Consider the following 27,847-nt stretch of genomic DNA (forward strand, 5'->3'; position numbering starts at 1 on the left):
GACCGGCCTGCAGTCACCTCTTGACTTCCCTTTGTACACAGTGGCTTTTGTCCTCCTGTTCCGCGCAGGGGTGGGGGCAGGCTGGCAGCCCCAGCTCCTGACAGACCTCGGATGCTCAAGGCCAGAGGAAGAGAGGCAGAGCCCGCCCTGGCTCTGCTGCGGGCCTGCGCACGTCTCCTGCCTGCACGGGTGGGGTCCCAGATTCATCCTGAACCAGCCAGGGTCCCTGTTGGACTTGGGCTGAGAGTGTAGACTTGGACTGGCAGTGGGTTCCCAGGACAGGAGGACCGGCGAGCAGGTGCTGGCTGTCCAACTCAGTACATATAAGCTTTTCTAAATGTGTAGGGTTCCCCACATCCCCCACTGTGAGAAGAGCAGAGAATTTCAGTCCTGGCTGATATTTTAGTCCCTGTTTCACCACTGTTGCATGGGAGAGAACACCTACATCTGATTTTACCCTTGTGCTGCTCTGAGATCTGAATGAAACTGTACAGGAAAGTACTCTGTAATACGAAGGGCTACCCAGCATTTGGGAAGCTGAGGCAGGAGGATCACCAGGATTTCAAAGCTGGCCTTGTCTACCTTGTGAGTTCAGGAGCAGCCTGCAGTACACAGTGAGGTGCCGTCCAAACAAAAAACAAAACAAAACAAAACAAAAATGTGAAGGACTAAACAAAAAGGAAGGATTGTTACTACTATTATTTTTACTATTATCTTTTCTGCCCGTCTCCCACTTCTGCTCTGAGAACTCAGCAAGGCGCTTTCCCATAAGGCAGGAAGAGCAAATGTGGCGTCAGCACCTAGAATCCGGCCAGCAGGGCTACTGTAAGCATGTGTAGCATTTTGTTGGACTAGAAATGGACCTCTCCCTCCACCTCTGCAGAGTGCAGCCCCCAGGGAAAATGGTGTAGCCATAGGAATAGCATCTTTGTGCACAGAAAAAGTCACCTGTTCATCCAGGCGGACCCCTGTGCGCTGGGATGCACAGCACGCCGCGGACAGGGTACTCCGCGCTGGAGTCCTTTGCTGCTTCCGCCTGAGCTGAGCAGTCGGGTGCTGGGGTGGGGCTCCATGCAGTGCACAACCCACACAGCTGTACTGTGTAGCTGCGATGCAGGTTGAACTCTTGAAGACATACTTCTCACTGTTCTGGTGAAGTTCTTCTAACCCTCCGGGACCATTTGCAGGTCTCCCCTCTGCTGAGGCTTTTCACTCCCTGCTGACAGCAGCAGCCTGGCTGCCTCGCTGTTAACTGCCCACTAGCCAGGGGTCCAGACTCTGTGGGCCTTTTCAGGTTTGACCTGCACATTGTACCAGCTCCCAGGCAGAGAATCCTTCCGGTTCAACGTGTTGCGGAGTGGTATTGCAGAGGGCAGCTAACCCTTCCAAACGAACGCGGTGCCCTGCTTACCCACCACTGGGTACTGATGGAAAGTCAGATGCTTATTTCTCCAAGGAAAGGGAAGAACAAGTGTCCTTAGTCTAGACGGACTCCCACCGATGGCCCCGCTACCTCCTGGTGGCAGCAGCAGCGCCGGAAGGGAATTTGTGAGTGTCCAGCCAGCCTCCAGGGAGCTCAGGGTGGGGCAGCAACCTTTAGGCTACTCTGCCAGTTTTAGTTTTCTCAAAAGACCCTCGGCTCTTCTGTAGCAGAAGAACCAAAAGCCACTCGCAATGCTGTGCTGGGACCAGGTGATCCCTTTTGCTTGACCCTTGGGGTCTTTTGGGTCATGTGAAATGCACAGCTATGAAAGAAACTTTGCAGAATTCTTTTAGCCAGGACCAACCAGTCATCAATCACCACCACATCAGTGGTTTTGTTTTGTTTGGTCTTTTGTTTGTTTGTTTGTTTTAAGATGTGATCTTACTGTGTTCCCCAGGCTGGTTTTGAACTTTTGGGTTGAAGTCATACTCTCGCCTCAGGCTCCTGAGTAACAGGGGCTATAAGTATGTGCCACTGCTCCTGACAACACTGGTATAAGTGAATTGGGTCTCAGTGTAGAGGTCTCTCTGGCCTAAAAACACCTTTGCTGGACACTGTTGTCGGTAGCTTACCCATCTTGTCTGCACAGAAAATAAGTTGTTCCACTGCCTTGGCTCTTGTTTCCTCGCTCTTTCCTTTGTCCTACCACCTTCCTTCAAGGTGGCTGGTTCATGTGCTTGCCTGTCTCTTGCTCCCATTATTCTCTGCCTACTCTTCCTCCTTTTGTAGTACTTGAACCTAAGGCCTTTGGGCTGTGTTGTTTCCAGGCCTTTTTGTTGTTGTTGTTGTTCATTTAGAGGCAGGGTCCCACCAAGTTGCTAAGTTGCTTAGGCAGGACTCAAACTTGTGATCCTCCTGCCTCAGCCTCCTAGAGTGCTGGGATTATAGGCGCACAACACCACACCTGCCTCTCTGCCCCTTTCCCCCCACTAGAATCTCCTAGGCCAGGGATTCATCCTGTGGGAGGCAGGAGATGGGCGAGTGAAGGGGCAGAGAGATGTGGTGCTGCTCTCTCTGACCCTCTGTTGCAGGGATGCTGTGGCCCATGCCCTCCCTGATGAGAAGAAACCCCTCTATGGCTGTAGAATAGCCACCCCATCTCCTGTCCCTTCAGGCTCAGACATGGAAACGGCTTCCTGCCATCATGAGTCTCTGCGTGTCTCATTATCTCCTGCTGGTTCAGTGCGGCCTACACCACATATAGTCCCTTTATTAAATTCTTCTCAGTTCCATCCTTTGGAGTGTCCATCTGTCTCCTGCCTGGATGCCAGCTGATGCACTGTGTGTGTCCTCCTCTGCTGTTTGCAAGTGGTTCCCTGGAGGGACATCGGGGCATCCAGGATGGAATCCAAGGAAACTTCCCCGCTGTGTTCTACTCATTCTGCCCAAGTTGCTTCTTCCTCCTTTTCCTTTGTACTCCTTTAGTCTCCGAGATGCAGTTTCTCCCTTTCCTCCTGCCTTCCCACTCATTCTCAAACAAGCACTGTCTGGGTTGCCTTCCCATCGCTGAGACAGAACACCTGACACCCACAATTTAAAGGAGGAGAGGTTTGTTTTGATTCATGTTTCCCGTCCGTGGTTGGCTGGCTCCAAGGCAGGAAGGGCAAAGTGGAAGGGTCTGGTGGAGAGAAGCTGCTCGTGTCATGGTCAGGAAGCAGAGACAGAGAGGAGGAGCCAGGTCATGGCTGCAGTGACCCCTTTTTTCCAACCACCTCCTAACAGCACATTGAGCTATGGCTCCAGCAGTGGATCAATGCAGTGATGAGTGTAGCGCCCCCAGGACCTGATCACCTTCCGGCAACCCCTTCTGAGCACGTGAGACTTTGGAGGAGATTCTAGATCTAAACTGTAACGAGCACAACTGGGTTTCTCCTTTCCATCCCATCCTTCCCCATTTGAAATATTACACAAGGAAAACAACAACAAGCAAAAACCTCGCTAAAACACTTGGAACCAGTGTGTGGGGCTTCTCCATGGCTACAGCCACTTTGCCCTCTTTGGGCCTACAGATGCCAGTGCCTCCCTCCTCCCAGCCCCGAGGGTTCTCCTTCACCTACCCACCACTCTGTACATAGTCCTGCCTAGGCCACTCTTCTAATGCACCCCCCTTCTAAATGGGTTCATCTACATCTCCAGGAGTTGGCTGGTTCTAGGGCCACAACTGCTGCCTTCAGCCAAGATCTGCAGGCTCCCTTTCCTATCAGTGGGAGCTCCTCTTGCTTTCTACTCATTTCAGTTCATTACAACTTTGCCTAAAGAGCTTAAAAATTTCATCCCATATTTTATTGGATGCTCATTTCCTCTCCATGCTCTAGCAGAGGGACCGGCTGAGGCAGGAGGCTCATGAGTTCAAGGCTAGCTTGGACTATATAGTAAGACGCTAGCTCAAAAAAGCAAAAACGAAAACAAAAACAAACAACTAAGCTGGGTATGGTGGGGGTCTGTAATCCTCGCACACTGGGAGACTGAGGCAGGAGGATTGCTAATTGGAGTCCAGCCTGAATAATTTAGTGACTTAGGGAGACCCTCCCTCAAAATAAAAGAATTAAAAAGGGCTGGGGATGTATTCCAGTACAGGCCCTGGGTTCAATCCCTAAGTGCTGAAAAACAAAAACAAAACCATTGAACCAGATGTGCAAACAAAAACTCCCATAGCACCAACAACAAAACAAACCACATGAAAAAGCAAGGGCACCTGTGGAGGACATCGCACTGTGCTCTTTTTAACCACCTGGTCCCTCCAAAAGGCATCTCTTGTACAGCAGGAGAACAGGAGCTAGAGGGAAAGCGCATACTCAGTTTGTTACTAGCTGCTGAAATAGTTCTTGTCTTACTTTTCAATGGCTAACACTGAGGTCTCATCAAAGCTGCCTGGGGGCGGTAGCCCAGAGTGGACTAGATAATGCCGGGAGAATAAGCTACCTCTGACTTTTATACAGCTTACAGCGACACAGGTCTCTTCAGAGCGCCAGAAGCTCTACTTCCTATCACTCAGGCACCCAAGCTCTCGGGAGGGACCCTACAGCAGCTGGCATGTGGGGTGGGCGGAACCCTGACTTGCATTCCATTGGCCAGAACTTTTCACGTGGCCCCGCCCACACAGAGGGCGGAACCCAGGAAGCCGTCTCACCGTGTGCCCTGAAGGGGGCGCTCTGGAAATATTTGGGAACTGTTGATTACTGCAAGGTGTATATGAGAGATTTCATCAGTGGCTCAGCCTGGCCTCTTCTGAGGCAGGGGAGCTCTGATGCCAGTGTGAAGGCCCCTTCTCCCACCCCTCACGTTGCAGGAAGTCCCCTTCATGCCTGGCTGACAACTGATCACCGACAATATGGCAGATGCTCAGCTTTTTTTTTTAAGAAAATGGTTGTGGTAAAATACATTTAACGTGAATTTACCAATTCAGTCATTTGAAAGTGTCCGATTCGGTGCATGCTGTACACTCCCAGTGTTCTGCAGATATCGCCCCTGCCCAGTTTCCGAGCGTTTTCATGGCCTCAAAAGAAAACCGTACCAGTAAGAAGTCGCACCCCCTCCAACACTGGCAATAATTCGTCTGGTTTCTCTCTCTACGGAGCTGCCTCTTCTGGATAGGTCTTTTTTGTCTTTAAACTCAGCTACTGTCTGGGGTGTCCTTGTGACTCATGGGAGGTCCACGCAGTATTGTGCCCAATGGCAGAGGGCTGGCCCCTGGGAGCCCTGTCCCCCACTGCTCTTCCTGCACAGTCCTGGCTCAAAGAAGCTCAGAGCCCCACTGCAGCTGGCAGGGACTGGGTTGCCTCGCAGTCCCTCTGACACGGGTGACACTGACCTGGGGACAGCAGGGGGCAGCATCCCAGCCACCAGGAGGAGGAAAGCCCATACCCGTCCTCCTTGGCATACCCTCCCAGGAGAGGAGCCGAGGGAGCTGGAGATGGTGACCTTTGCAGTGGAACCACAGTGAGCAAGGCTGGGCAGCGCACCGTCTGACCCACTTTTTATGTTGTATTTGTTTCTGTGTTCTTCACAGTACACGTAAGTTCTTTAGCTGCTATTGTTTGCAGCTGTGGATCCAAGTACCAGTTATACTGCACCAAGAAAGGTCCTATCTGACTTTTTCTTTTCTGGCTATACTGGGGATTGAACCCATGGCCTCGGCACTGGGCTACATCCCCACCCCTTTTACAAATCTATTTTTCATTTTGCAACAGAATGTTGCTGAATTACCCAAAGTGTGCTCAAACTCAAGATCCTCCTGGCTCCGCCTCTAAGAGTGCCAGGATCACAGGCGTTGGTCTCTGTGCCCAGCCTGACATTTTCTTATCCTGTGCCTCATTTTGATAATGTTTCTTTCCTTGCTTTTCCTGTCTCTGTATTATGAATCACATAAATCCCCAACTCATGTCCTATCATTCTTCTCCACACACCAGTTCCCCCGTAGCTTTCTGGCTTCCTCTGTCATCACCCCCAGCAGAGGCTCTGTCCCCTGCAGGCCGGCCTGCAAGCTCCCTGCTCCCAGCAAGTCCTTGCTGGGGCTTGTGGGGGCCCTTGCTCCTCTAGCCTCGCCTGGAAGGCTCACTTTCTGCCTGGCAGGGAATCTCCGGGACGCTTTCCCTGCTTCCCCAGCTCCTGCAGGCCTCTGCAGTCTGTTCTACACCCATGGGCATGTGTCCTACTGTGGCTGGTGACCTTGTCACACATTTCTGTCTCATTCTGTGCAGGGAGCAGCCCTGGTTGCAAGATGACCATTCAGTTGATGGAAGCCGGCCTAGCCCACACGTCCTCCATCAGGGAAACTTGCAGAGCCGGGAGAGGAGACCTTGTTCGAGGCTGCAGAAGCCACAGCTTCTCCTGACCGGTAAGAGGAGTGTTGCGTCGGCCGCTAGAGGCTCTTCGGGGCCAACTCAGGTCCCTTCTGTTGTGGAGTGGTGAGAGGGAGAGGAGGGAGGTGGTAAGAGCAGGGCACCCTAGGGGGACAGGAAGGTGAGAAGAATAAGACAAAAAGGCTAGTGGAAGTGGAAAGGTCCTGTGAGATCAAGGATTCAAGGAGCTCAGGACCAGAAGAGCAGTCTGGATAGCACGGACAGAATATAAACTTGAAAAACAAAAGGGAAAGAGAAAGTCAGAGTGGGAAAAGGCGATAGTACAGATTTAAGGACCCCAAAGCCTGGATGAACAGGAAACACCACCCACCTCTGCCACCCTTTGGTTTGCTTTTTGAGGCAGGCTGTCACTGCTGTCTAGGCTGGCCTTGAACTTGCAGTCCTCCTGCCTCAGCCTCCCAAGTGCTGGGATTACACAGAAATATCATCATGCCTGACATGTTTTTTGAGACAGGTTTTTGCTATGTGCTCCAGGCTGGTTTCAAATTTGTGTCCCCCCACCTTAGCCTCCTAAGTGCTGAAATTAAAGGTGTGAGGCACCACACCCAGCTTTATTAAAGGGGAGGACCCTGAGGAGGGGCTTCCACTATTTCTCTGCTTTTTCCCACCCCAGGCCCCAGGCCAGGATAAACAGCCATACTGTATCCTCATGTTGCCTGCCTAGACAGATCATAAAACAACCAAAGGGCCAGACAGTGTAGCACAGGCCTGGAGTCTCAGCTACTTGGGAAGCTGAGGCAGGAGGATCACAAGTTTGAGCCCAGCTGGGCAATTTAGTGATAGCAAGATCCTACCTCAAAACCAAAAGGGCCAGGGGGAATGTGGATGGATATCTCTGGGTTCAGTTCCCAGTACTACGCACACAAAAAAGGAAGCAGCCCAGGTTAGACTGTATTTCTTGGTAATTTTGCTTTCAGGTGTTGCGCTTGCCTTGAATTATTTTTGTGATTCTGGTTTAGTTTGTTTCTGTGGGAGGGGATGGCTTTTCCTTGGAGGAATTATTCCAGGCCCTGGACAAATGCCCAGAGGGACGGAGCTGCTGCTGCAGCACGGTTGACCTTTCTCACCGTGGCCTGGAACCACCCTTGTTCCAGAGGTTCTGCTTGGCTATAGAGGATGAGGCCATGTCTCCTTTTGGGCTCCTCACTAGGCCTTCCTAAAGCAGGTCTCCTCACAGCCTTGTTTTAGGGCATTCTGACATGGCTCCCCGAAAGTGAAGGCAGATGCTACAGGTACAAGCCATCAAAAAAGTTGGGACAGTGGGAGTGGTGGCACATGACTTGTAATCCCAGTTCTCTGGGAGGCTGAAGCAGGAGGATTTCAAGTTGAGCCCAGTCTGGGCAATTTAGCAATTTAACAAGACCCTGTTCAATTTAAAAGAGCTCAGTGTTCCCTGGGCTCTATCCCTAATATTTGGGAGTGGGGGTTTTGTGTGTGTGTGTGTATGTGTGTGTGGTAAAAAGAAAAGAAAAAGTTGTAACACTTGTGCTTCAGATCAACAGTGGGGTGGGAGCTTGGGGGGGTGGCCCAGGGGTACAGCGCCTGCCAGCATGTGTGAGTATTTGCTTCCCAGCACTGCACACACTCAAGATGGTGGCTCTCACTGTCTGTGGAATAAATAAGTAGTGTGATCAGGGTTTCTGTGCTTACTTCGAAGGGTACAAGACTCAAACTTACTTGTCCTTCCCTGAGGGGCTCGTTGCTGGGGAGAAGGGAAGGACTGTGTGTTGGACCTGTTGTGCCATCCTATTGCCAGGTCCCGAGGGTGCCTTTGGGGCGCTGGCCCTGGGATGACGCTGCCTCTTAGCATCCTTTATACGCGGGGCTCTCTCTGCAAAGGTTTTCCATCAGACCTCTAATATTTATTATGTGAGTGGAAATAAGAGATTCGAGGTGAGTGTTCGCATCGGTGGGTAACAGGAAGCCCACGATGGCACCGTTTGGCACACATGGTGAAACCTGTCCCCCTATCCATGGTGGATGTGACTAATCCTTGTTGTTTTCTGAGCCTTGCTGGGGCCTACAATAGTTTTTTTTTTATAGTTCTGGTAATTGAACACAGGGCCTTCACACATAGCTACATCCCCAGTGTATATTTTTGATTTCTTATTTTGAGACAAGATCTCCATAATTCAGTAAAGCTGGGCCAGGCTGGGCTTGCATTTGGGATCATCCTGCCTCAGCCTTCCAGAGAACTCAGAGTACAGGCATGTGCCACACCGCTCCTGGCTGAAATAATCTTTCCGTATACTTCAGGTAGCCACCTCCACCAAGTGAATGCGGCCAGTGGGAGGAAATCTGGCTTTTCCTCCACTTGACTCTTGCAGGAGGGCATGGGGAGTCCTCGCTGAGATGAGATCTGAGGTGGAGAAGATGTGGACAGGCCACTGCAGTGGACCCAGAAGTAGCAGGGGACCTGAGAATCCGATCTGAGAATTTAACCCAGGTTTTCCCCTCATTTCCTTCTACCTTTTCTGAGTGCTTCTATTCTCTTGGTGAATGGGAAGAGTTGAGAAGCGACTGTTGGCGTTGCTGGCAGACGTGGCGATTTGAAGGGGAGAAAAGCTGAGTCTGTGGAGCTTCCAGAACACGGCTCCTAAGGGGACTCAGGGAGTAGGATGGGCAGAGCCAGGAACAGAAACTGCTGATGGGCGGGGAAAAGCTCTCCTAGAGGAAAGTTGGAGCCGGAGGAGGAATCCGATGGTCCAGGCAGGGGTGATGGGGAATTTGAAGGCAGGGGGACCTGACAGCAGTGCGGGTGAGGTACAGAGGCTGTGGACGTAAAGGGTTCCCGAAAAACATGGCAGAAGACAGCACGGAGGTGACCCTAAGGACCCTGTGATCCATGTCCCCTTCCCATGCCATCTTGGGAGTCCCCTAGAGAGGGAACCTGTGGGGATTGTAAATTTCCCGAGGTTTAGCTCTGCCACTGGGCAGAATGAGAGCCGTGAGGGAGCTTGTGCTAAACGGCAGGAAAGTGAGGAAGGGTCCGCTTGGGGCGCATTTGCTGGTGTTCGCGTGCACGGTCCACGGGCGGGGTCCAAGCTGTGACAGTGAGGCCGCGCCTTCTGCTCTTAGTTTTGGCCTGTGGGGCGGATCACCGCAAAGCGCCCCATGTCCGGGAGCCCAGTGCGGACCTGGTCAGTGTCCTTCAGGAAGGAACTGGCATCTCTTGAGAAGGTCCGGAGAGGGCAGACTTGAGAGATGAGGCAGTGTGGCGGGGCAGCTCCCACATCCGCTGGGGTTGTGAGGCTGGGATTCTGGCCTAGCGTGCGCACAGGTGCCACCTGGTAAGCGGGTTTTGTCTTCATTTTTTTGAGGTGGCTGTGGTATGGGGAGTGCACCCAGGGCCTTCACACTGAGAAACACACATCCCCAGACTTTTTCCACTTTTAAATTTTGAGGCAGGGTAGTTAAGTCACTAAATTGTCCAGGCTCGACACAAATTTGCAATCCTCCAGCCTCAGCTTCCCAGAATATTGGGATTATAAGCACGTGCTACTATATCTGCTGAGAGATTTGATCAAAGCTAGCCTGGGGCTCATAAAACAGTACCCCGACCCCCTGACCAGGCACAATGGTGCACATTTGTAAACCCAGCAACGGGGTGTAAGAAACAAGGTCTTTTCTATCAGAGGATATAAACGGGGGGAGAATAAAAAGATATCACATTGCACTCTGTAAATATACAACACAATTATTATTGGTTAACTAAAAATAAATAAATGAGCTGGGGATTTAGCTCAGTGGTGGTGCCGCCTGCTTTGCAAGCACAAGGTCCTGAGTTCGATCCCTCAGTACATAAATAAATAAATAGGTGAATAAATGAAAGAAAGAAAACATTTCTTTTTCCACAAAATGGGTTTTAGGAAACACCATAGTCCACACTGGCTGGGACAGCTTGTGAACTCATTTTGACCGAGGGTTTCACTGTTCTTAATATTTTAGGATTTTATTTCTAAGACAGGAAGTAACGTAGAGGAAAATCATTGCAGAGCTTTTCTTGAAACTTTGAACAAGATTTAAGAGCAAATGCTACAGTTCAGGAATGTGGTGCCTCCAGTTCTAGGTTTAGCAGCACTTTAACTGCTTAATCCTCTGAAGTTCTCCCTTCTGTTGGATCTTTAGCTTCCATTACTATAAAATGAAGGGATTGAATTAGACCCATGATGTACACATAAAAAAAGACCAAAAAAAAAGTGTATAAACAGGAGCGCCTCCATCTTAAACTCTAGTTCACTTGAGGAGGCCACCCCACCACCCCACCCCTTACACCAGAACTATAGAAAATGTCTGCTCAGCTTAGATTGCCGGAACACGGTTGACTGCCATGATAACATATTGACAGCCAAGCACTTTTAGTCCCCATACACCCACTCTCCTCTCCTTTAGCAACTCTGCTTGGCAATCCTTCAGGCCCTCCCCTCACGCTGTTTAAATAGCCAATCAGGATAGACTTTGAATGTTCAAACCAGCCAATGGGGAGAAGGTCGGCTGCTTTTCCTGCTTTAGGAAATAATGTGCTAGTACCCTTCTGCAGAAGTAAAACAACCTTGCCTTGTCAGATTTCTTGGTGTGTGGTGTGTTGAGTGCTTTTTAATCTGCACCAACAAATAGAGTCTGGGGATGTATTCCCAACATGGGAAAGCTGAGGCAGGGCAACTTAATGAGACCTTGTCTCCAAATGAAAAATAAAATAGGGCAGGGAATGGAGTTCAGTGGTAGAACACCCTTGTTTTCAATCCTCAGTTACACATACACATATATGCATGCACACACGCTGAAAAAGAAAAGATAGGAAAGGAAAGGAAAATAAAATCATATCCCGGCCCTAAAGTCTGGGGGCTGAACTAGACTTTAGGAGAAACCACAGGGAGTCTCTAACCTTACCCCATATCTCCCTGGCACCTTTCTCTTCCACAGGCAATGTGAGGCTTCCTCACAGCCCCCTCCCAAGTGGGATTCAGTTGTCCTGGGATCTCATTAACCAGGAAAGACTAAGCGCCCAGCAAGTTGAGATGGAAGTCCCCACTTCTGGGTCACGGTGCAGGCATACTTCTCTCTTCTTATGAAGGCAACTCCTAAGAGATCCCCTGGCTGACTTCATCTCCACCACAGGAAGCTTTGTTGGCTTGTGTTCTTCCCTCAGCCCTCCCTTCAGAACACCCCACACCCTTCCCCATCCAGGCTCCTGTCCTCCATAGCTTAGGAAATTATTTAAGTCTGAGCCATCTGGCGCCTCAGGGGGGCCCATACTTTGTGTGTGACTCCTACACTGTGAGTGTCTCCCCCTGCGCACATTAATTAAGTTGCGTGCCTTTTCTGCTACTCAATCTGTCTGTTGTCATTTCATTCTGATGAAGTTTTAGAGGACCAAGGCAAAGTTTTATTCTCCACTACTACCCTGGCAAGGATGCAGGTTGGGCCCAGGGGATTGTTCATGAAGTCCTCGAGCACTGTTAATTAAGAGTGACCCCCCTCAACCCCATGAGACATATGGCAATATCCGAACACATACTGGGTTTTATGACTGGAGACCAGGCAGGGCATGAGATGCTGTTGTCATCAAATAGGCCGGAAGCCAGGGATGCTGTCACACTGTACAATGCACAGGATGGCTTGGGCTGCATGGCATTGGAGGGAGGAAAAGACATCATGACTCAGTGAAGAGATATTTTTGGGACTGGTAATGATCTAATAATACATAGACTGGAAATATAATTTTTTTCCCTGTGATGCTGAGGATTGAGGCCTTGGGTTTATAAGGCAAGTGCTTTACCACAGACCTATACCCTCTAGCCCTGGAAATGTAAATATGCAAATTAAAAACAATTTTGAGATGGGGTCTTTATACTCAGCCCAGGCTGGTCTCAAACTCACAATCTTCCTGAAATTCTACTACTTGAGAGGCTGAGGCAGGAGGATTACCACTGTTTTGAAGCCAGCCTGGTTACATAGTGACTTAAAGTCCAGTCTGGACTAGATAGGGAGAGCTCCTCTCAGATAACAAACATGCGTCACAGAAAGACTTCTCAGGTCTGCAGTATGCCAGTGCTAAGGGTTGAACTCTGGGGCCAGAGTTCAGATCCTAGTGGTGGAAATCCTAATGTTACTGGCTAGAATGGGTCCTTGCTTTTGTGATAATCTAAAATTAAAACTAAACCATGAATTTCCAGAAAGAAAAAATGCTTCATTTGGAAAGTAAGAGAAAATAAAGGACCTTAGTTTGAGGAGTTGACAAAGGCCAAGCTGGCCTTTAGCTCTGGGGGAATCCTTATGGCTAAGGAACATTTGGATTCCCACACAGGACTGGATCTGCATGAGGCAGGCTGTCTTCTGAGGCTCTGCTGGAATCCAAGGTGGCTAGAGACATCTGGGTGTAGTTGACTGTCATGGCAAACTCCTTATCTCGGCATCTTCATTTTTGAAACAGGGAATGAGATATGTAAATTCAGCGCTAATCAGTCTTGTTTTGCCAACTTTTAGACACACCTTAAATGATTAACATACCTGTGTGCAGCTGAGGATACAAAATGCAGGTCAGGCCGTGCTCTGTACCTATTGGGCACCTTGTAGGCTCAACGGAAAAGTCACTGTTTTTGTTCTTGTTTTTAATAGTAGTGAAAAGCACTTTAAAGTCCCCAACTAACTCAAAAGAAAACGCAAATCGTGCTTTTAATGAGTAACACGGTAAAGGCCTGGAGTTTGTTCTCTGTCCTGTGGTGGTCTCTTTGTCACTAAAACCTCTTGAGGTGATGATTTTAGGAGATGGCCTTTGTGGAGATTAAATCCTAATATGGGATTAGTGTCCTCATTTGAGGCCCCAGGGAGCTCATTTATTCCTCTGTCATATGCAAACAAAGGAAAGATGGTCATCTGTGGACCAGAAGGCTGGCCTTCACCAGACCCCTAACATGCCAGCCCCTTGACCTTGGTCTTCCCAAGCTCCTGAACTAGGAGAAATTAATTTCTCTTGTTTAGGAGCCTGGGTAGTCTGTAGTATTTTGTTATATGTTAACCTGAACTAGCTAAAAGAATTATCAAAGGACAAAGTTAAAATAATTTAAAGATTTTAATAGACTTTATTATTGATTCTAGGTTCAGGCAACCCTTCATTCCATAAGTGTATAATTAATGTTCCAAAGAAAGGAGCAGAAGAGCTTGGTTTTACAGACACAGTTGGGTTTGAGAAAGTAGAAACAGAAGCCAAAAAGTGGATCAGTCAATTAGAAGTTACTTTCCTCAAAGGTGGAGGCAAGGAGAGGAACAGTAGGAAAATAATTTAATCAGTACCATCAAGTTATTTCTTGTTACTTCTTTTGTGTGGGGATCAAAGCAGAGAGAACCTCATTATCATGCAGATTGAAACTCTCCTGTTTGGGAAATGTGGGTGTTGTTCCTCTAATCCTACTTTCTCAGAACTCCAGATAAACAGCTTGTTTTCAACTTGTTGATATAGAACTTTAGCATGAGGGACTCCATTTTGATTTTTAACTTGGCACAGGAGTTTAGTCCAAAGCACAGCCTCCTGTAATTTCTATTTAATACAGCCAGTGTACACTTTAACTCTTTTTGGCAATGAGTTTGAACTCACAATCTTGTGCATACTAAACATGCACTGTATCACAGAGCTGCATCCCCAAGCCCCTGATGTCCACTTTACATCTCTAAGAGGGAACATGTGGGATCGACATGCCTTGAATATGCTGAGCATGGTTACGTTAGACACAGTAGTGTAGTGTAAAACATATTAACATGTGTGGTGCGTGCCTGTAATCCCAGCACTTGGGAGGCTGAGGCAGCAAAGATCACTGAGTTTGAGGCCAGCGTGGGTTACACAGTGAGGTCAACTCCAACCTGACCTACGTAGTGAGACCCTGTCTCTAAATAGATCAATAAAATAAATATTCACATATCACAAGTGCTTTACAGAAAAGGATCTGCCAATGGAGATGTTTTCTTTTATTATAGTTCTCCAAAGTAAATGTAATTATTCCTTTCTTGTAGATAAGAGAGCTTGGTGAATTGAGATATTTGTCTGCTGCCACCCAAGCCGTGGATGGAGAGGATGCCACCTGGACTTGTTTGGGGCTCAGTTCCATGTTCTTAACTGGGTTCTGTGTTGCCCCTTGAACATGGCTTTGAGAATTTGAAATTATGCCGCATCTAAAGCATATTCCCATTCTGAGTGACACTGACTTATATTTAGGGTTTCCTGGAGAAACATTATCAGCTGAGCCCACATTTACATGACTGGCTCACTGGATATTGGTTATCTACAGTGGTGAAGAACATTTCTTTTAACTACAGTTCTTAAGTAAACTGTGTTTCTCTTTTGTAAAACTAAGAATTATATAATTATGTTATTTTATTTTTTTCCTTGTATTCCAGGAAGCTCAGATCCAAAATTTTCATCTTGACAGCTTTGTGCTCTTTCCTCATGGTTCCATTATTATTTTATGTACTTTTATACCATTTGTTCATTCCCTCAAAGTCCTGGTAGAAAGAAGGGATGTAGAATCCATTTAATTAATAACCAGAAACATTTAAAAAATGATCAGTCCTTAAAAAAATCAAATAAAAGTAAAAAATCATCACCCCTAGTTTCCCTTTTTTTTTTTTTTTTTTTTTTTTTTCTGAGACACGTCTTCCTCAAACTGGCCTCAAACTTGTAGTCTTCCTGCCTCAGTCTCCCGAGTGCTGGGATTGCAGATATGCACCACCATGCTTAGTCCGCGGCTCATCTGGTTTTATTTCCTAATCATTTTGGAACATTCACGCATAGATTGCAGCCAGGTGTGGTTTTACTTAGACGAAAGATAAGTAGCCATCAATGTGAGATCATTTATTACTTTTCAATTAAATTAAGCTTACATAGTCTTTGCCCAAATGTTATCATCTTTCATGGTCTTGTTGATCGTCCCCACTGAGCGCTGGAGTGGGTATTTTTTAATTACTATTTGCATTGGGCTACTGATGCCTCCAATATTTGAGGTGACGTTTTTGTTTCTTCTCACTCCTACTGCCTCAGCCTTCCTCGGTGCTGCGATTCTGAGATGTGCCACTGTTCCTGGCTGGTTTACTTTTACTTTCTAATGCTACTGCTACAGATGAGTGGAAGAGTTCAGAAGTCAGCTTTGATCTTTGCCTCGCAATGGGACCCTGGACCTGAGCAGGGAGATGAATCGGTGACACTGTGTCCATGAGTCCCATCCTGCCTCCTCTCCTGGATCCACACCCCAAGGCCCAAGGGGTGGTGGAAACAGCCAGAACTGATCTAAGCTCTTTTTTGCATCTAGTCCAACCACAGGCAGAGTCCCCCAAGACATACATGCCAACCACATGGCATGAGGCGTCTAGGGATAATTTTTTTTGACACAGAGTCTCCCTAAGTCGTTCGGCTGGTCTGGAGCTCACTGTGAAGCCCAGCCTGGCCTTGACTCACAGTGATCTTCCTGCCTTACCCTCCCCAGTGCTGGGATTACAGACGTGAATCACCACACCTGTTTTTCTTTTCTTTCTTTTTTTTTTAAAGAATTTCTCCAACTCAGAAATTCTTGAATTGTATGATTGTATACTAGATTAGAAACCTGAAATCACTGACATGAGGGATCTTGTCTGTAGCATCTGGCTGAAAAATTTAAAAGTAGCAGATAAGTCATTTGGGGATAATCTTCATTCTCAGGGTTCATTCCAGTTTGGATGGTACTAATTTTAAATCAGCCTTTACTAAAGGATACTAAAAATAGAATACACAAAACACCTAGAGGAAATATACCTTAAAAAATATCTAGTTGCTCCAGCTATACTGCACTAAATTTACTTCTTAGCTGACATTTCGAGTCCTCTACTTTTGGTTCATAGCTGCAACTATTGCTCTAAGATTAAGATCTTAACATGGGCCAAATGGAATGGTAGATACAGATGGCTACTAGGGAAAAAGGAAAGATTTCTACTTGTAGCTTTAGAGAATGGCTTAAGCAGAATCCAATTTTCTTTCTTTCTTTCTCTTAATTGTCATTTCTTTTTTTTTTTAATTAGAAAAAATGAGTACCTGTTTGCAATATGTAAAGATTACCAACTCTTCCTTCATGGACACCATGATCTCTCAGGGTTTTTTGGTTAAAAAAAAATCCATACTTTCCCCCAAAGTCTTCCCCTTCCTCTGGCTTGCAGTATAAATTAAGAACAATTAGAATCAATGTCCTGATCTCTGTGTGGTATTGTTTACCCTCAATTTGCTTCCTTTAATGTCTGGGCATAGACGATGTGAAATCTTCCTCTATTACCGTCAATATAGGAAATGCTGAATTCACAGTTTAGAATTCCTCAACTAAGGATGGCTTGTCATTTAACACCATGCTCACATTCTTTTTGATCCTGTTTCATAATTTCCTATGACTGCACTAGAAAATGGCCATATAATAAAGAAATATTTAGATCATTGTTGACAGTCATATTTCAAACCTCTCTCTCTTTCAAGTAAAGGAATCCTGACTCTTGTACGAGGAAGCCACAAATGGAACTAAATTATGCTGAGCAAAAATACATTTCTTTTACTGAGAATTTCCCAGGAGTTTTGGTATTTTTGACTCTTGCTCACTAAATATGGAAAAGATGAGACATTATGCGAAGCTGGGTAGCTGTTTTGCCTTTTTTTAGATCTTCTCTTGAGAAGTCACTTCATCCCTTTCATGCCACGTTAACAATATATTTGAACCCCCACCCCCATTGAATGTCACAGCCCTCTGAATGCTGTGTTTCTGGAAGTATTCTGTAAGCTGCCATTTTTACATAAAAAAAGAAAACTATGCAAATTACGATTAATATTTTCTAATGATCTGAATGTTTTCCAACATATAGAAATGATAGAAATAGACATTTCATAGCATCTTTCTTTTAGATCAAAACCTCTTCATGTTTAACCCTCTTTCCCTCCTCCTCCTCTTTGAGGCAGAGTATGACTATGTATTCTAGGCTGGCCTTGAACTCACCATCCTCCTGCCCCAGCCTCCCGAGTGCTGGGGTTACAGGAGTGCAGCACCACGCCAGGTTCTCGGTCCCCCTGAATGCAGGATCACAGTGTCATCCATCTTCAGTGCATGTGACAGGAGAACTCTGTTGGAAAGAAGTCTTGTACAAGGGCAAGAGGGGGCGGTACTGTGCACTTCTTATGAATGGGTAGGATGCTTTGTATGAGGGAATAGATATAATCGGGAGCCTCAGTTAATGAAGTTTACTTTTAGGGCATGATGGTAGAAGGTGAGAAGGGGGAAGTGATCTGAGCGTGAGAGGCTCAGCTCTGCTGAAGATGAGTGCATTGTTCAGTGGTTAGTGTTCAGCATTCATCAGGAGTTTTACCATTTTGACTGCAGGGATATTAATCTGAGAGTAACTTGGTAACCAGTGTACTTCCAACTCTTCTGCGTCTTCCCTTGTTATCGTGTAACATGTTCACCATCTCTTATGGTGCAAACTGGCGGTTAGACCTAGAGGTTTGATCGGATTTTTTTTTCTTTCATTGCTGAGACTTCAGCAGTGGTGTTGTGTTATCTGTTCGATTTTCTGTCCAGTTTTCTTTCCTGTAGCAGCCATTGATGTTTACTGCCTAGTTACATTAACTTATTAGGATGGCAAGATGATAGCATTCTAATTTTATCCTATTGGAATGTACCCATGGAGAGAGACTTCCTCATTTAGACTATGTGGTGGTTGCCATGACATACAGTTCCTTTGGAAATTAAAAGTAAATGCTTCAGGGCTGGGCGTGGTGGCACACGCCTGTAATCCCAGCACTCAGGAGGCTCAGGCAGGAGGATCGATGAGTAATGAGTAATGAGTTTGAGACCAGCCTGGGCTACATAGTGAGTTCCAGGTCAGTCTCAACTACATAGTGAGACCCTGTCTCAAAAAAAAAAAAAAAAAAAAAAAAAAAGAAGTAAATGCTTCATTCTTCTGGTCATTACTCTTTTCTTTTCTTTCTTAAAACTGGGAATTAAACCCAGAGAGCACTGAGCTACATCCCTAACCTGGGATTAAAGACCTGTGCTATCATGCCTCACAGTTTTTATCTTTATTAGTGACCAAAATGATCCCATTTTCAGACCAGTGGTTTTTTGTTGGTACAATCCTATTGATCTTGGCTACTTTTTTTTTGCGGTTTTAAAAAATATTTTTTTTCATTTTTTTTTTTAAACAGGGTCTGACCATGTAGTTCAGGCTAGCCTTGAACTCATTATGGAGCTCAGGCTGATCTCAAATTCATGGCCATCTTCCTGCCTCAGTCTCATGAGTGCTGGGATTACAGGCGTGCACTACCATATTTGGCTAAGATCACTCTTTAGTAGTATACATTAAGAGATATTCCTCATTTCTAAGTGCATATTTCCACTTCTGTTCCTTTTTTTTTAAAGTAGGGTTTTATGATGGAGTTCAGGCTGGCCTTGAACTCATACAGCCCAGGCTGGCCTTGAACTTGCAGTGATCCTCCTGCTTTAGCCTCCTGAGTGCTGGGATTTTAGGCACGTTCCATCACACGCAGCTCCACCTGTGTTCTTGAGCTATCTGGATCTTAACAGACTTTGACACTGCACAGGAGAAGAAAACTCTCCATGTGTTATGGGTAGGAATGTGAATGGAACAAACACTGTGAAGGGCAAAGGGTGGGAAGGGGAAGGCTTCCAGGAAGATGGCAGAGTGGTGAACAGCAGAGAAGCAATCTTGCTTCTAATCTCTTTCACTTTGTTTCTCTGCCTTTTACCCTAACACCTTTAAAATTTTCCCCATCAGTGGTGAAATCACCATACCTAGGGGATAATTACTGTATACAATTTTCTGAATTTTAAAACATTTTGTTATATAACTACATAGTTCATATGGTTAAAGGTGACCAATTCTACTGGTGCTGGGGATTGAACCCAGGGCCATGCACATTCTGGGAGAACACTCTGCCAACTGAACCACACACCCGGACTCTAGGTGACAAAGTAATAATTACCACAGTTGGTCATTTTCTAGGCTGTTTGATGCTATTGTTATTACTGATTGTACTATTTTAGATTAGGTAACATAATTATTCTAACCAATCGCTCTTCCTAGTATGCCAAAACAGATTGTCTGAGATTCATACAAAGTACCATGGACCAGCTCCAAAGAACCTGGGCCTAGGCCAAATAGGCAGCAACTTCTCATCCCCAATTAATTGAAGAGGTAGGTGACAGACTCAGACCCCAAAAGCCAGCTACACCTGAAGACATCCCTGAGAAGTGGTCATGTCCAAAAGGTTCTCGTTACTAGCAATAAGCTATCTGCCATAGGCCGTTTACAAGCATAAATCCAGAAATTGAACAAAAAAAAGTGAGAAGATGTGAAAACAAGATGCAACCCAAGACTTCTTCCTCACCAAAGGCAAACCCAGGGAGCACTGAGGTGAGATAAGTCATCCAGCTGGACTCTGAGGTGGTAACAGTTTGAGTAACAAAGCACATGAATGAGGATATAGAAAAAAATCAAATCAGAAATAATCTCTCAGATAACTACAGAGATGGTAACTATAATGAAGGACATGGTTAGTAACTCTGGAGTAGTTACAGATTTTAAAAAATAGAGGAGCTTAGGAATGTGATGGAAACCAGGAATGCCCAACATAGGAAAAAAATGGAACCCATGAAACAGATTCAAACAGATATCCAGGAGATTAAAAATTTCAAAGTATTTTAAGTAGAATGAACCAATGCAAGGTCAGAATATCAGATATAGAAGACAGGATTGTAGTGACCAATCATGAAAAGTGTGGTGGATTGAGTAATGGTCAACTTGTAATACCCTTCTGAACTGAATCATTGTAGTCTGGGCATGGAGGACCCACCTGAGGATTGTTAGCATTAGCCATAAAAAGAGAACTGGAGGAATCTTGGCCTGTTGATTTCTTTTTTTTGTTGTTTATTTTTTTTGAGACAGGATCTCAGTATGTAGTTCAGACTACTCTGGAACTCACTGTGTAGCCCAGACTGGTCTGGAATTTGCAGTGATCCTCCTGCCTCAGCCTCCCGAGTGCTGGGTTTACGGACATGCACCACATGCCTGGCTGGCATGTTGATTTTCTAGGAGAATCTTGCTGTGGATGGTTTTCCTGATGCAAACTTGTCTGTTTTCATTGGAGGAGGAGCTTCGAGCCTCGCTGTCACTGGGTATAGCTGCTGTTTTCATCAGGGGAGCTTTGATCTTCACCATGAGCATCACTTCCTGGTTCCAATGTTGATCCCTCTGCTTGGTGGCACAAATCCTTCATCTCACCAGCATAGGCTTTCTTGCTTCCACCACTGGCCTTTGGGCCTTCCACGTGCAGATCCTCAATACAGACAAGCATGAGACATTGCTATGGGCTCTAGGCCCACCACTGGCTGGACTTGTGGAGGACATTGCCTTGGACTCTAAGCCTTTAACTAGACTTGCTTTGGAAATTGCTGAGTTCCAAGCCCTTAGCTGGATTCCTTGGGCCCCTAGTGGGAAGTTAATCTCTTGCACTCCTTTGCATTGGACTTTTTGAGTAATCATCATAAAATAATTCGATAAACTATGTGTCTTATAGTAACTGTATTATCTTACCAAAACCCTGACTATAGCAAAGAGATTTCTTAAAAATAACAAGGGACCAGAAATCAGCCCAACAGCTGCTAGACAATGCAAACAATAACATAAGATTGATCAGAGTCTAAAAGCAGGACATAGTCCAAATGAAATAAAAAACGTGTTCACAGAAGTAAAGGCAGAAAACTTTGCAAGAATGGGAAAAGAATTTCACATGTAGATAGGTGAGGAATATAGAGCTCCAGTTAACCGTGATCAAAAAATATCTACACCAAGGCATATAATAGTCAAACTTCTAGAAATTCAGAACAACAGAATATTAAAAGCCATTAGAGAAAGGCTATCAGAATCACATTAGAATTCTCAGCACAAACCCTCAAGTTAAGGAGAGCTTAGAGTGAAGTATTTCATGTCCTAAAAGAAAACCTCCAATCCAGACTGAGGTATCCCACAAATTATCTTTCAACACTGATGGAGAAATAAGATACTTCCAAGGTGACTCCTGAAGAAATTCATGACCACCAATCCATTGCTCTTCAAAATGTTCTGAAAGACAGTCTAGGAAGAGTTAATGAGTGGGGATTTAGCTCAGTGGCACCGAGTGCAAAGTCCTGAGTTCAATCTCTGGTACCGCAAAACAAAACCAAATCAAAACAAAACAAAAAAAGAGCTAATGAGCCCTCAGCTTCATGAATGCAAACAGAATGAAGCCACCAGGAAAAGCAAGTAATTAAACAGAGAGGGAAAAGGGGGGAACCAACAATAGGAAAATAATATGAAGGATAAATCAATAAAATATCATTTATAACCATCAATGTAAATGGTCTCAATTCACTGATCAAAAGAAACATACTGATAGAATGGATCAAGAATCAAGATCCAATGATATGCTGTATACAAGAAAGACATTTGATTAAGAAATTCATAGACTGAGGGCCAGGGATTTGGCTCAGTGGTTCCTCCGCCTCGCAATCCAATCACAAGGACCCGAGTTCGCTCCCCGGCGCCAAACAAACAAACATTGATAGACTGAAAGTCAAAGGATGGAAGACAATTCCCCATGTGTAAGGAACCCAGAAAAAAGCAGGAGTAGCTATTATATTTGCAGACAAAGTGGATTTCAGGGTAAGACTGACCAGAAAAGACAAAGATGGTTACTATATCCTTGTGAAAGGAACAGTACAAGAGGAAAAAATAATCATAAATATATACACACCAAATACCATTGCACCCAACTATATAAAATATTAACAGACATGAAAAATCAAATAAGCACTACTACATTTATAAAGGGGGACCTCAATTCTCCAGTGTCATAGACGTAGCATCTAGACAAAAAATTAAAAAAAAATCTGAACTGAACCAAACTTTTGAACACATTGATTTAGAAGATCCCTACAGTGTTATATCCCACACCATCAGAGTGTATTCTTACCTTCACTCAGAAAATTCTCCAAAATAGACTACTAATACATAGAACATGCTTGAGTAAGTGCAAAGAAATTGACACAATTCCATGCATATTATCAGACCATAGTGCAATAAAATTGGAAATTTATGGCAAAATAAACCACAAGAACTTCATAAACACATGCAAATTAAATAATACCCTCCTGAACAACCAGTGGGTCACAGATGAAATTAAAGAACAAGTTAGACAGTTTCTCCCATTAAGTGATAATAAGACACAACAGAACTTATGGGACTCAAAGTAGTTCAATGAGGGAAATTTATAGGGGTGAATTCCCATATCAGCAAAACAGAGCAAACTCAAACAACCTAATGTTGAACCTCAAGCTCCTAGGAAAAGAAGAGCAAGTCAAGCCCAAAGCTCATATGAAGGAAGAAATTATAAAGATAAGAGCAGAATTAATGTAGTAGAGACTAAGAAAATAATGCAAAGAATTAATGAATCAAAGAGTTGGTTCTTTGAAAGATTAAATAAAATTGACAAACCTTTAGCCAGCCTTATCAATAAAAGGAAAGAAAAGACTCAAATGTATGTAATTAAGAATTAAAAGGCTGAACTATGGAAATCAATATGGAGATACCTCAAAGAGCTTGGACTGGAGGTTCCATTTGACCCAGCCATCCCTCTGCTGGGTATCTTTCCAAAAGAACTAAAAGAATCATATCACAGAGAAGTATGCGCACCCATGTTTATAGTGGCACAGTTTGTAATAGCTAAAACTTGGAAACAGCCTATTTGTCCATCAGTTGGAAACTGAAGAAGATGTAGTTTTTCCTATAAAATGGAATATTACTCAGCCATAAAGAATGAGAAAATAGATTCATTCATAGGAAAATGGATACATATTGAAGATATACTCCTAAGTGAAATAAATAAGGCACACATGTGTAAATACTGAATAGTTTCTCTGGTGTGAATAATCTGCAATAATACAGAAGATCCTAATAAGATTACTGACATTGAGAAATGGGAAGAAAGGAGCTAAAGGTGTAGGGAAGGTGGAACGGGTAGGGGAAGGGTAAAAAGGGAAAAGAAAAAAAAAGTGAGATAATGAAAAGATGGACATAAAGTGGTTGTAGATGGGGAGGGGAGGAGGGGGTGAAGGGAGGGCAGGGACAAGGGGAAAAATGAGAACCAAGACTTGTCATGTGGAGGTACAAGATCCCAACAATGAATGTAACTGTACTGTATCCCTAAAATGTACCAATAAACTCAATTAAAGCTGAAAAAAAAACACAACTAGTAAAACAAAAAGCAGGCCTCAGATGAGGCAAAAAATTGTTTCCAATGTGTACATATGACAAAGGACATATTGCTGCAATATATTAAGAACTCCTAAACACAATATTATTCAGACATTGGGAAAGGAAAGTTTTAGTAGGAAATTCATTTGAGAGAAACTATTTCCAGTTAACATAGGAAAAAAAAAGTTGAAATGAATTTCCAAAAATATATATAAAAACAGTCAATAAATACATGACAAAGACCAGAACAACATTATACTTCATGGAAATGTACATCACAATCACAACAGGGCCAGGGATTTGGCTCAGTGGTTCTGCCTCCTGTCTCACAAGCGCAAGGGCCCGAGTTCGATCTCCGGTACCAAAAATAAATAAATAATATAATCACAACAAAATATCACTTCACATATACTAGTGTGGATTAAAGTTAAAATGCTGAAAAAATATTAGCCAACATAGATGAAGAGAACAGTGGACCCCTGACTTACAAACTCAATTCGTTCGCAAGGGCTACCTGTAACTCAGCTTGGTCAACTGAAGGCTCAGGCTCCTCTACACAGCCTTCAAAGTCTCTCTCTCGTATATAGGAAATCGCAGTGTCTTTAGAGAGACATTGGTCCAGGATTTCTCCATTAGCCCCACACAAGAAAGGATGCTGTAATATTCCTTCCAGAGCTCTTTAAGGTTAAATCTGTATCTGAGACCATCTGGCATTTAGGTCATAACTCAACACTTTGGTCAAAAGTTATAACTAAAATTTTGGTCATAACTGAAGTTATTCATACGTCAGATCAGTTGTAACTCAAGGGTTCACTGTATCTAGAACTTCTATACATACTTTGTGAAACTGTAAAATGTTATAATCACATAAGAAAACTATTTGAAAGTTTCTTATAAAGTTAAACTTGTGTCTGTTCTATGATCTACTCCTAGGGATTCAGTCAAGAGATATATAAACTTACATCCACACTCACAAAAATTGTGGCAAATACAAAAGTGTGCATAGCTGTTTTAGTTATGATAGCCCCAAAGAGAAACACCTAAGATGTGTGTCAACACCCAAATGGAAAGTAAACTGTATGACACTTGTATAATGGAATATTATTTGGTAGCAAAAAGGGAACTCAGTACTTCGCAATGAACTTAGTGGTGTACTTAGCAATATAGATAAAACTCAATAGCATTACTTTGATAGAAGCCAGATATAAAATGGCATACTCTACCACCCCATTTATATTCATTTCCAGTAGCAGAATTAACTTAGAATGAAAGAAATGAGAACCACGATCGTTTTCAGTAGAAATGGAAGGAAAGAAAAAACGTCAATTGGTGCAAGAGATACAAAGGAACTTTCTAGGGGATAGAAATGTTTTATATATACAGATTGATGGCAATTACACAAGTGTAAATATTTATCAAAACTCATCAAGCTGCACATTTTAATTCAGTGCTATTTTACATAAATTACACCTCTAAAAACTTCACACATAACTAAAACAATACAAACAAAAGCAAATGAAAATTTTTATTACAAAATATTGCTAACTCAGAACCATTCTTAACATGAAACTAAGGGCAAGAGTACAATTGGAGATTTATTTACCATGCTTCCAAATAGTTACTTTATAAATCAAGCTTAAAAACTGTTAAGTAAAATATGTCCTATTTTCATACACTAACAAGTATAACTTTCTAACTCTAAAACAAAAAATGTGTAAAGCCATGAATTCTAAATGACTGAATAATAATACCACAGTAAATAATTTAATTATTATTGTATAAGTATGTGTGATCCCTGCATGGGCCAGGAATGTTGGAATAAAGTGAGGAAGTTGCATGAAAAAAAAAAAAAGAATTAAAAGGTTGAAATCACAACAGATCCTGCAGAAATCCAGGATATCATTAATACCTACTTTGAGAACCTGTATTCTCATTAGACGAAAAACAAAAGAAATGGACAGATTCCCAGATAGATATGAATTACCATAACTGAATAAAAAGATATAAAAATTCTAAATAACCCAATAGCAGTCAAAGAAATAGAAGATGTAATTAAAAATCTACCAACAAAGAAAAGCCCAAGCACTGATAGATTCACTGTTGAGTTCCACAAGAATTTTAGAGAAGACATAATGCCATTACTTCTCAAACTCTTTAATGAAATTAAAAGGGAATGCTGGGTGTGGTGGTACACGCCTGTAATCCCAGCATTTGGAAGACTGAGGCAGGAGGATCACTATGAGTTTGAGACCAGCCTGGGCTACATAGTGAGTTCCAGGTCAGTCTCAACTATATAGTGAGACCCAGCCTGAAAAACAAACAAACAAACAAAGAAAAAGAAATTAAATGGGAAGCAAAACTCCTAAATTCATTCCAGGAAGTGAGCATTGCCCTGATATCAAAACCAGAGAAGGATCCAACTAAAAAAGAGAACTTCAAGCTAATCTCCTCAATGAAGGGCAACACAAAAATTCTCCATAAGATACTGGCAAACAGAATGCAGCAAATAATCAGGAAGTCTATACACCATGACCACATAGGATTTATCCCAGGGATGCAGGATGGTTTAATACCACACAAATCAATCAATCTAATACACCATATTAACAGAGACAAGGACAAAAACCATATCAAGAAAAGCATTTGATAAAGTCCAACACCCATTCATGATAAAAAAAAAACCCTATGGAAAGTTGTAAAACTTAGTGTTTCTTTCACTCTGATAAAAGCTCTCTACAGCCAACATCATACTAACTGGATATAACTTGAAAGCTTTCACTTTAAAATCAAGAAGAGAAGGATGTCCACTGTCACCACTCTTGTTTAATATATTTCTGGAAACATCAGCCAGAGCAATAAAACAAGAGAAATGGAATAAGGTTCGGAAAGGATATCATTATCATTATTTGCAGATAACTTGACACTTTACATAGAATATCCCAAAAACTCTTCTAAAAGGCTTCTAGACGTGATAACCAAATTCAGTAGTGTAGCTGGATGCAAAGTCAACACCCCAAAAACAATAGCATTTCTGTACCCAAGCTCACCAAGAGAGAAATGAGGAAAACAACACATTTTACAGTGCATCTGAAAAAATGAAATACCTAGGAATGAATCTATGGAAGAAGTATGAGACTTTATATGGAAAACTACAGTACTCTGAAAAAGGAGATTGAACAGAATATCCAAAAATGGAAAGATATTCCTTGTTCTTTTTCCTTCCTTCCTTTTCTTTCTTTCTTTTTTTGTACTGGGGATCAAACTCAGGACCTTGTGGTTATGATGCAGGTGGCGGCACCACTGAACTACATCCCCACATCTAGAGTCACAGTTTTTAATAGCTAAATCTTGGGAACAGCCTAGTGCCCATCAGTCAATGAGTCGATAAAGGGGTGTGTGTGTGTTTATACAGTGGAGCACCCTTCCGTAAAGAAGGATGAGCTCGAGACATTTCTAGATGAATGGGTAGACCTTGAGACCATACTCTTAAATGAAATAAACTGGATATACATATTGAAATATTCCATTGTTTCTCTGGTATGAGAAGCCAAAAGTGCAAATAAGACCAAAATGTATAATAGATATTGTGAAATAAGAAGAAAATGTTCAAGTGGAAAAGGGAATTAGGGAGGGCAGATTGGGAAAGGAAAAGAAAAAGAAAATAGAAGGAAAGAAATGGAGGCAAAGCTTTTATAAATAAGGATGGGAAGAGGGGTTGAAGGGAGGGGAGGGAAATGGGAAAAAAATAAAGATATATCACGTACAGGTACAAGTTCCCTATGATGAATGTAATCATTGTGTATATTCAAAATGTACCAATATAATTTTTTTTAAAAAAGGGTGGAAAGGGTAAAAGTTTGTATTTGCCACAACCCCATAATGTTCTTACCAAAGAAACCCTTAATTTTGAAGGGATATAACATCATGATAGTGGCAATGAAAAAGGAAAAAAGAAATCCTAAATGTTCATCACAAGAGCAATGAATGAAGTGAGTAGTATACATTTAAATGACAATAATGGACAACAGTTAAAATGTCTGAATCAGGGCTGGGAATGTAGCTCAGTGGTAGAGTGCTTGCATAGTACACATGAGGCTATGGATTGAATTCCCAGCAGTGTAAAACTTTTTTTAAAAAATGAGTTAGATCAATATATGACAATATAGGTTTTTTGGTTTGTCTTTTTTTTTTTTTTTTT

At 43.6% G+C, this 27,847-nt stretch overlaps 1 protein-coding gene across 5 annotated transcripts in view; it reads left to right on the forward strand.

Annotated features, from left to right (window-relative positions):
- Nucleotides 1–27,847, forward strand: part of LOC104872274 — a 202,701-nt gene that overhangs the window by 84,464 nt on the left and 90,390 nt on the right. For 2 of the 5 annotated variants that reach the window (XM_010638467.2, XM_033757637.1), the window contains exon 5: nt 6,184–6,320. In XM_010638467.2, the coding sequence (XP_010636769.1) occupies nt 6,184–6,320 (137 nt within the window). Of the gene's footprint in view, nt 1–6,183; nt 6,321–8,672; nt 8,754–11,268; nt 11,519–14,352; nt 14,653–27,847 lie in introns of those variants that run through there. The other 3 variants (XM_010638466.3, XM_010638465.3, XM_019209663.2) reach the window with 3 other exon arrangements.

The sequence above is a fragment of the Fukomys damarensis genome, unplaced genomic scaffold (assembly GCF_012274545.1).
Source record: "Fukomys damarensis isolate Sample0158 unplaced genomic scaffold, DMR_v1.0_HiC HiC_scaffold_31, whole genome shotgun sequence".
NCBI classification, from domain to species: Eukaryota; Metazoa; Chordata; class Mammalia; order Rodentia; family Bathyergidae; genus Fukomys; species Fukomys damarensis.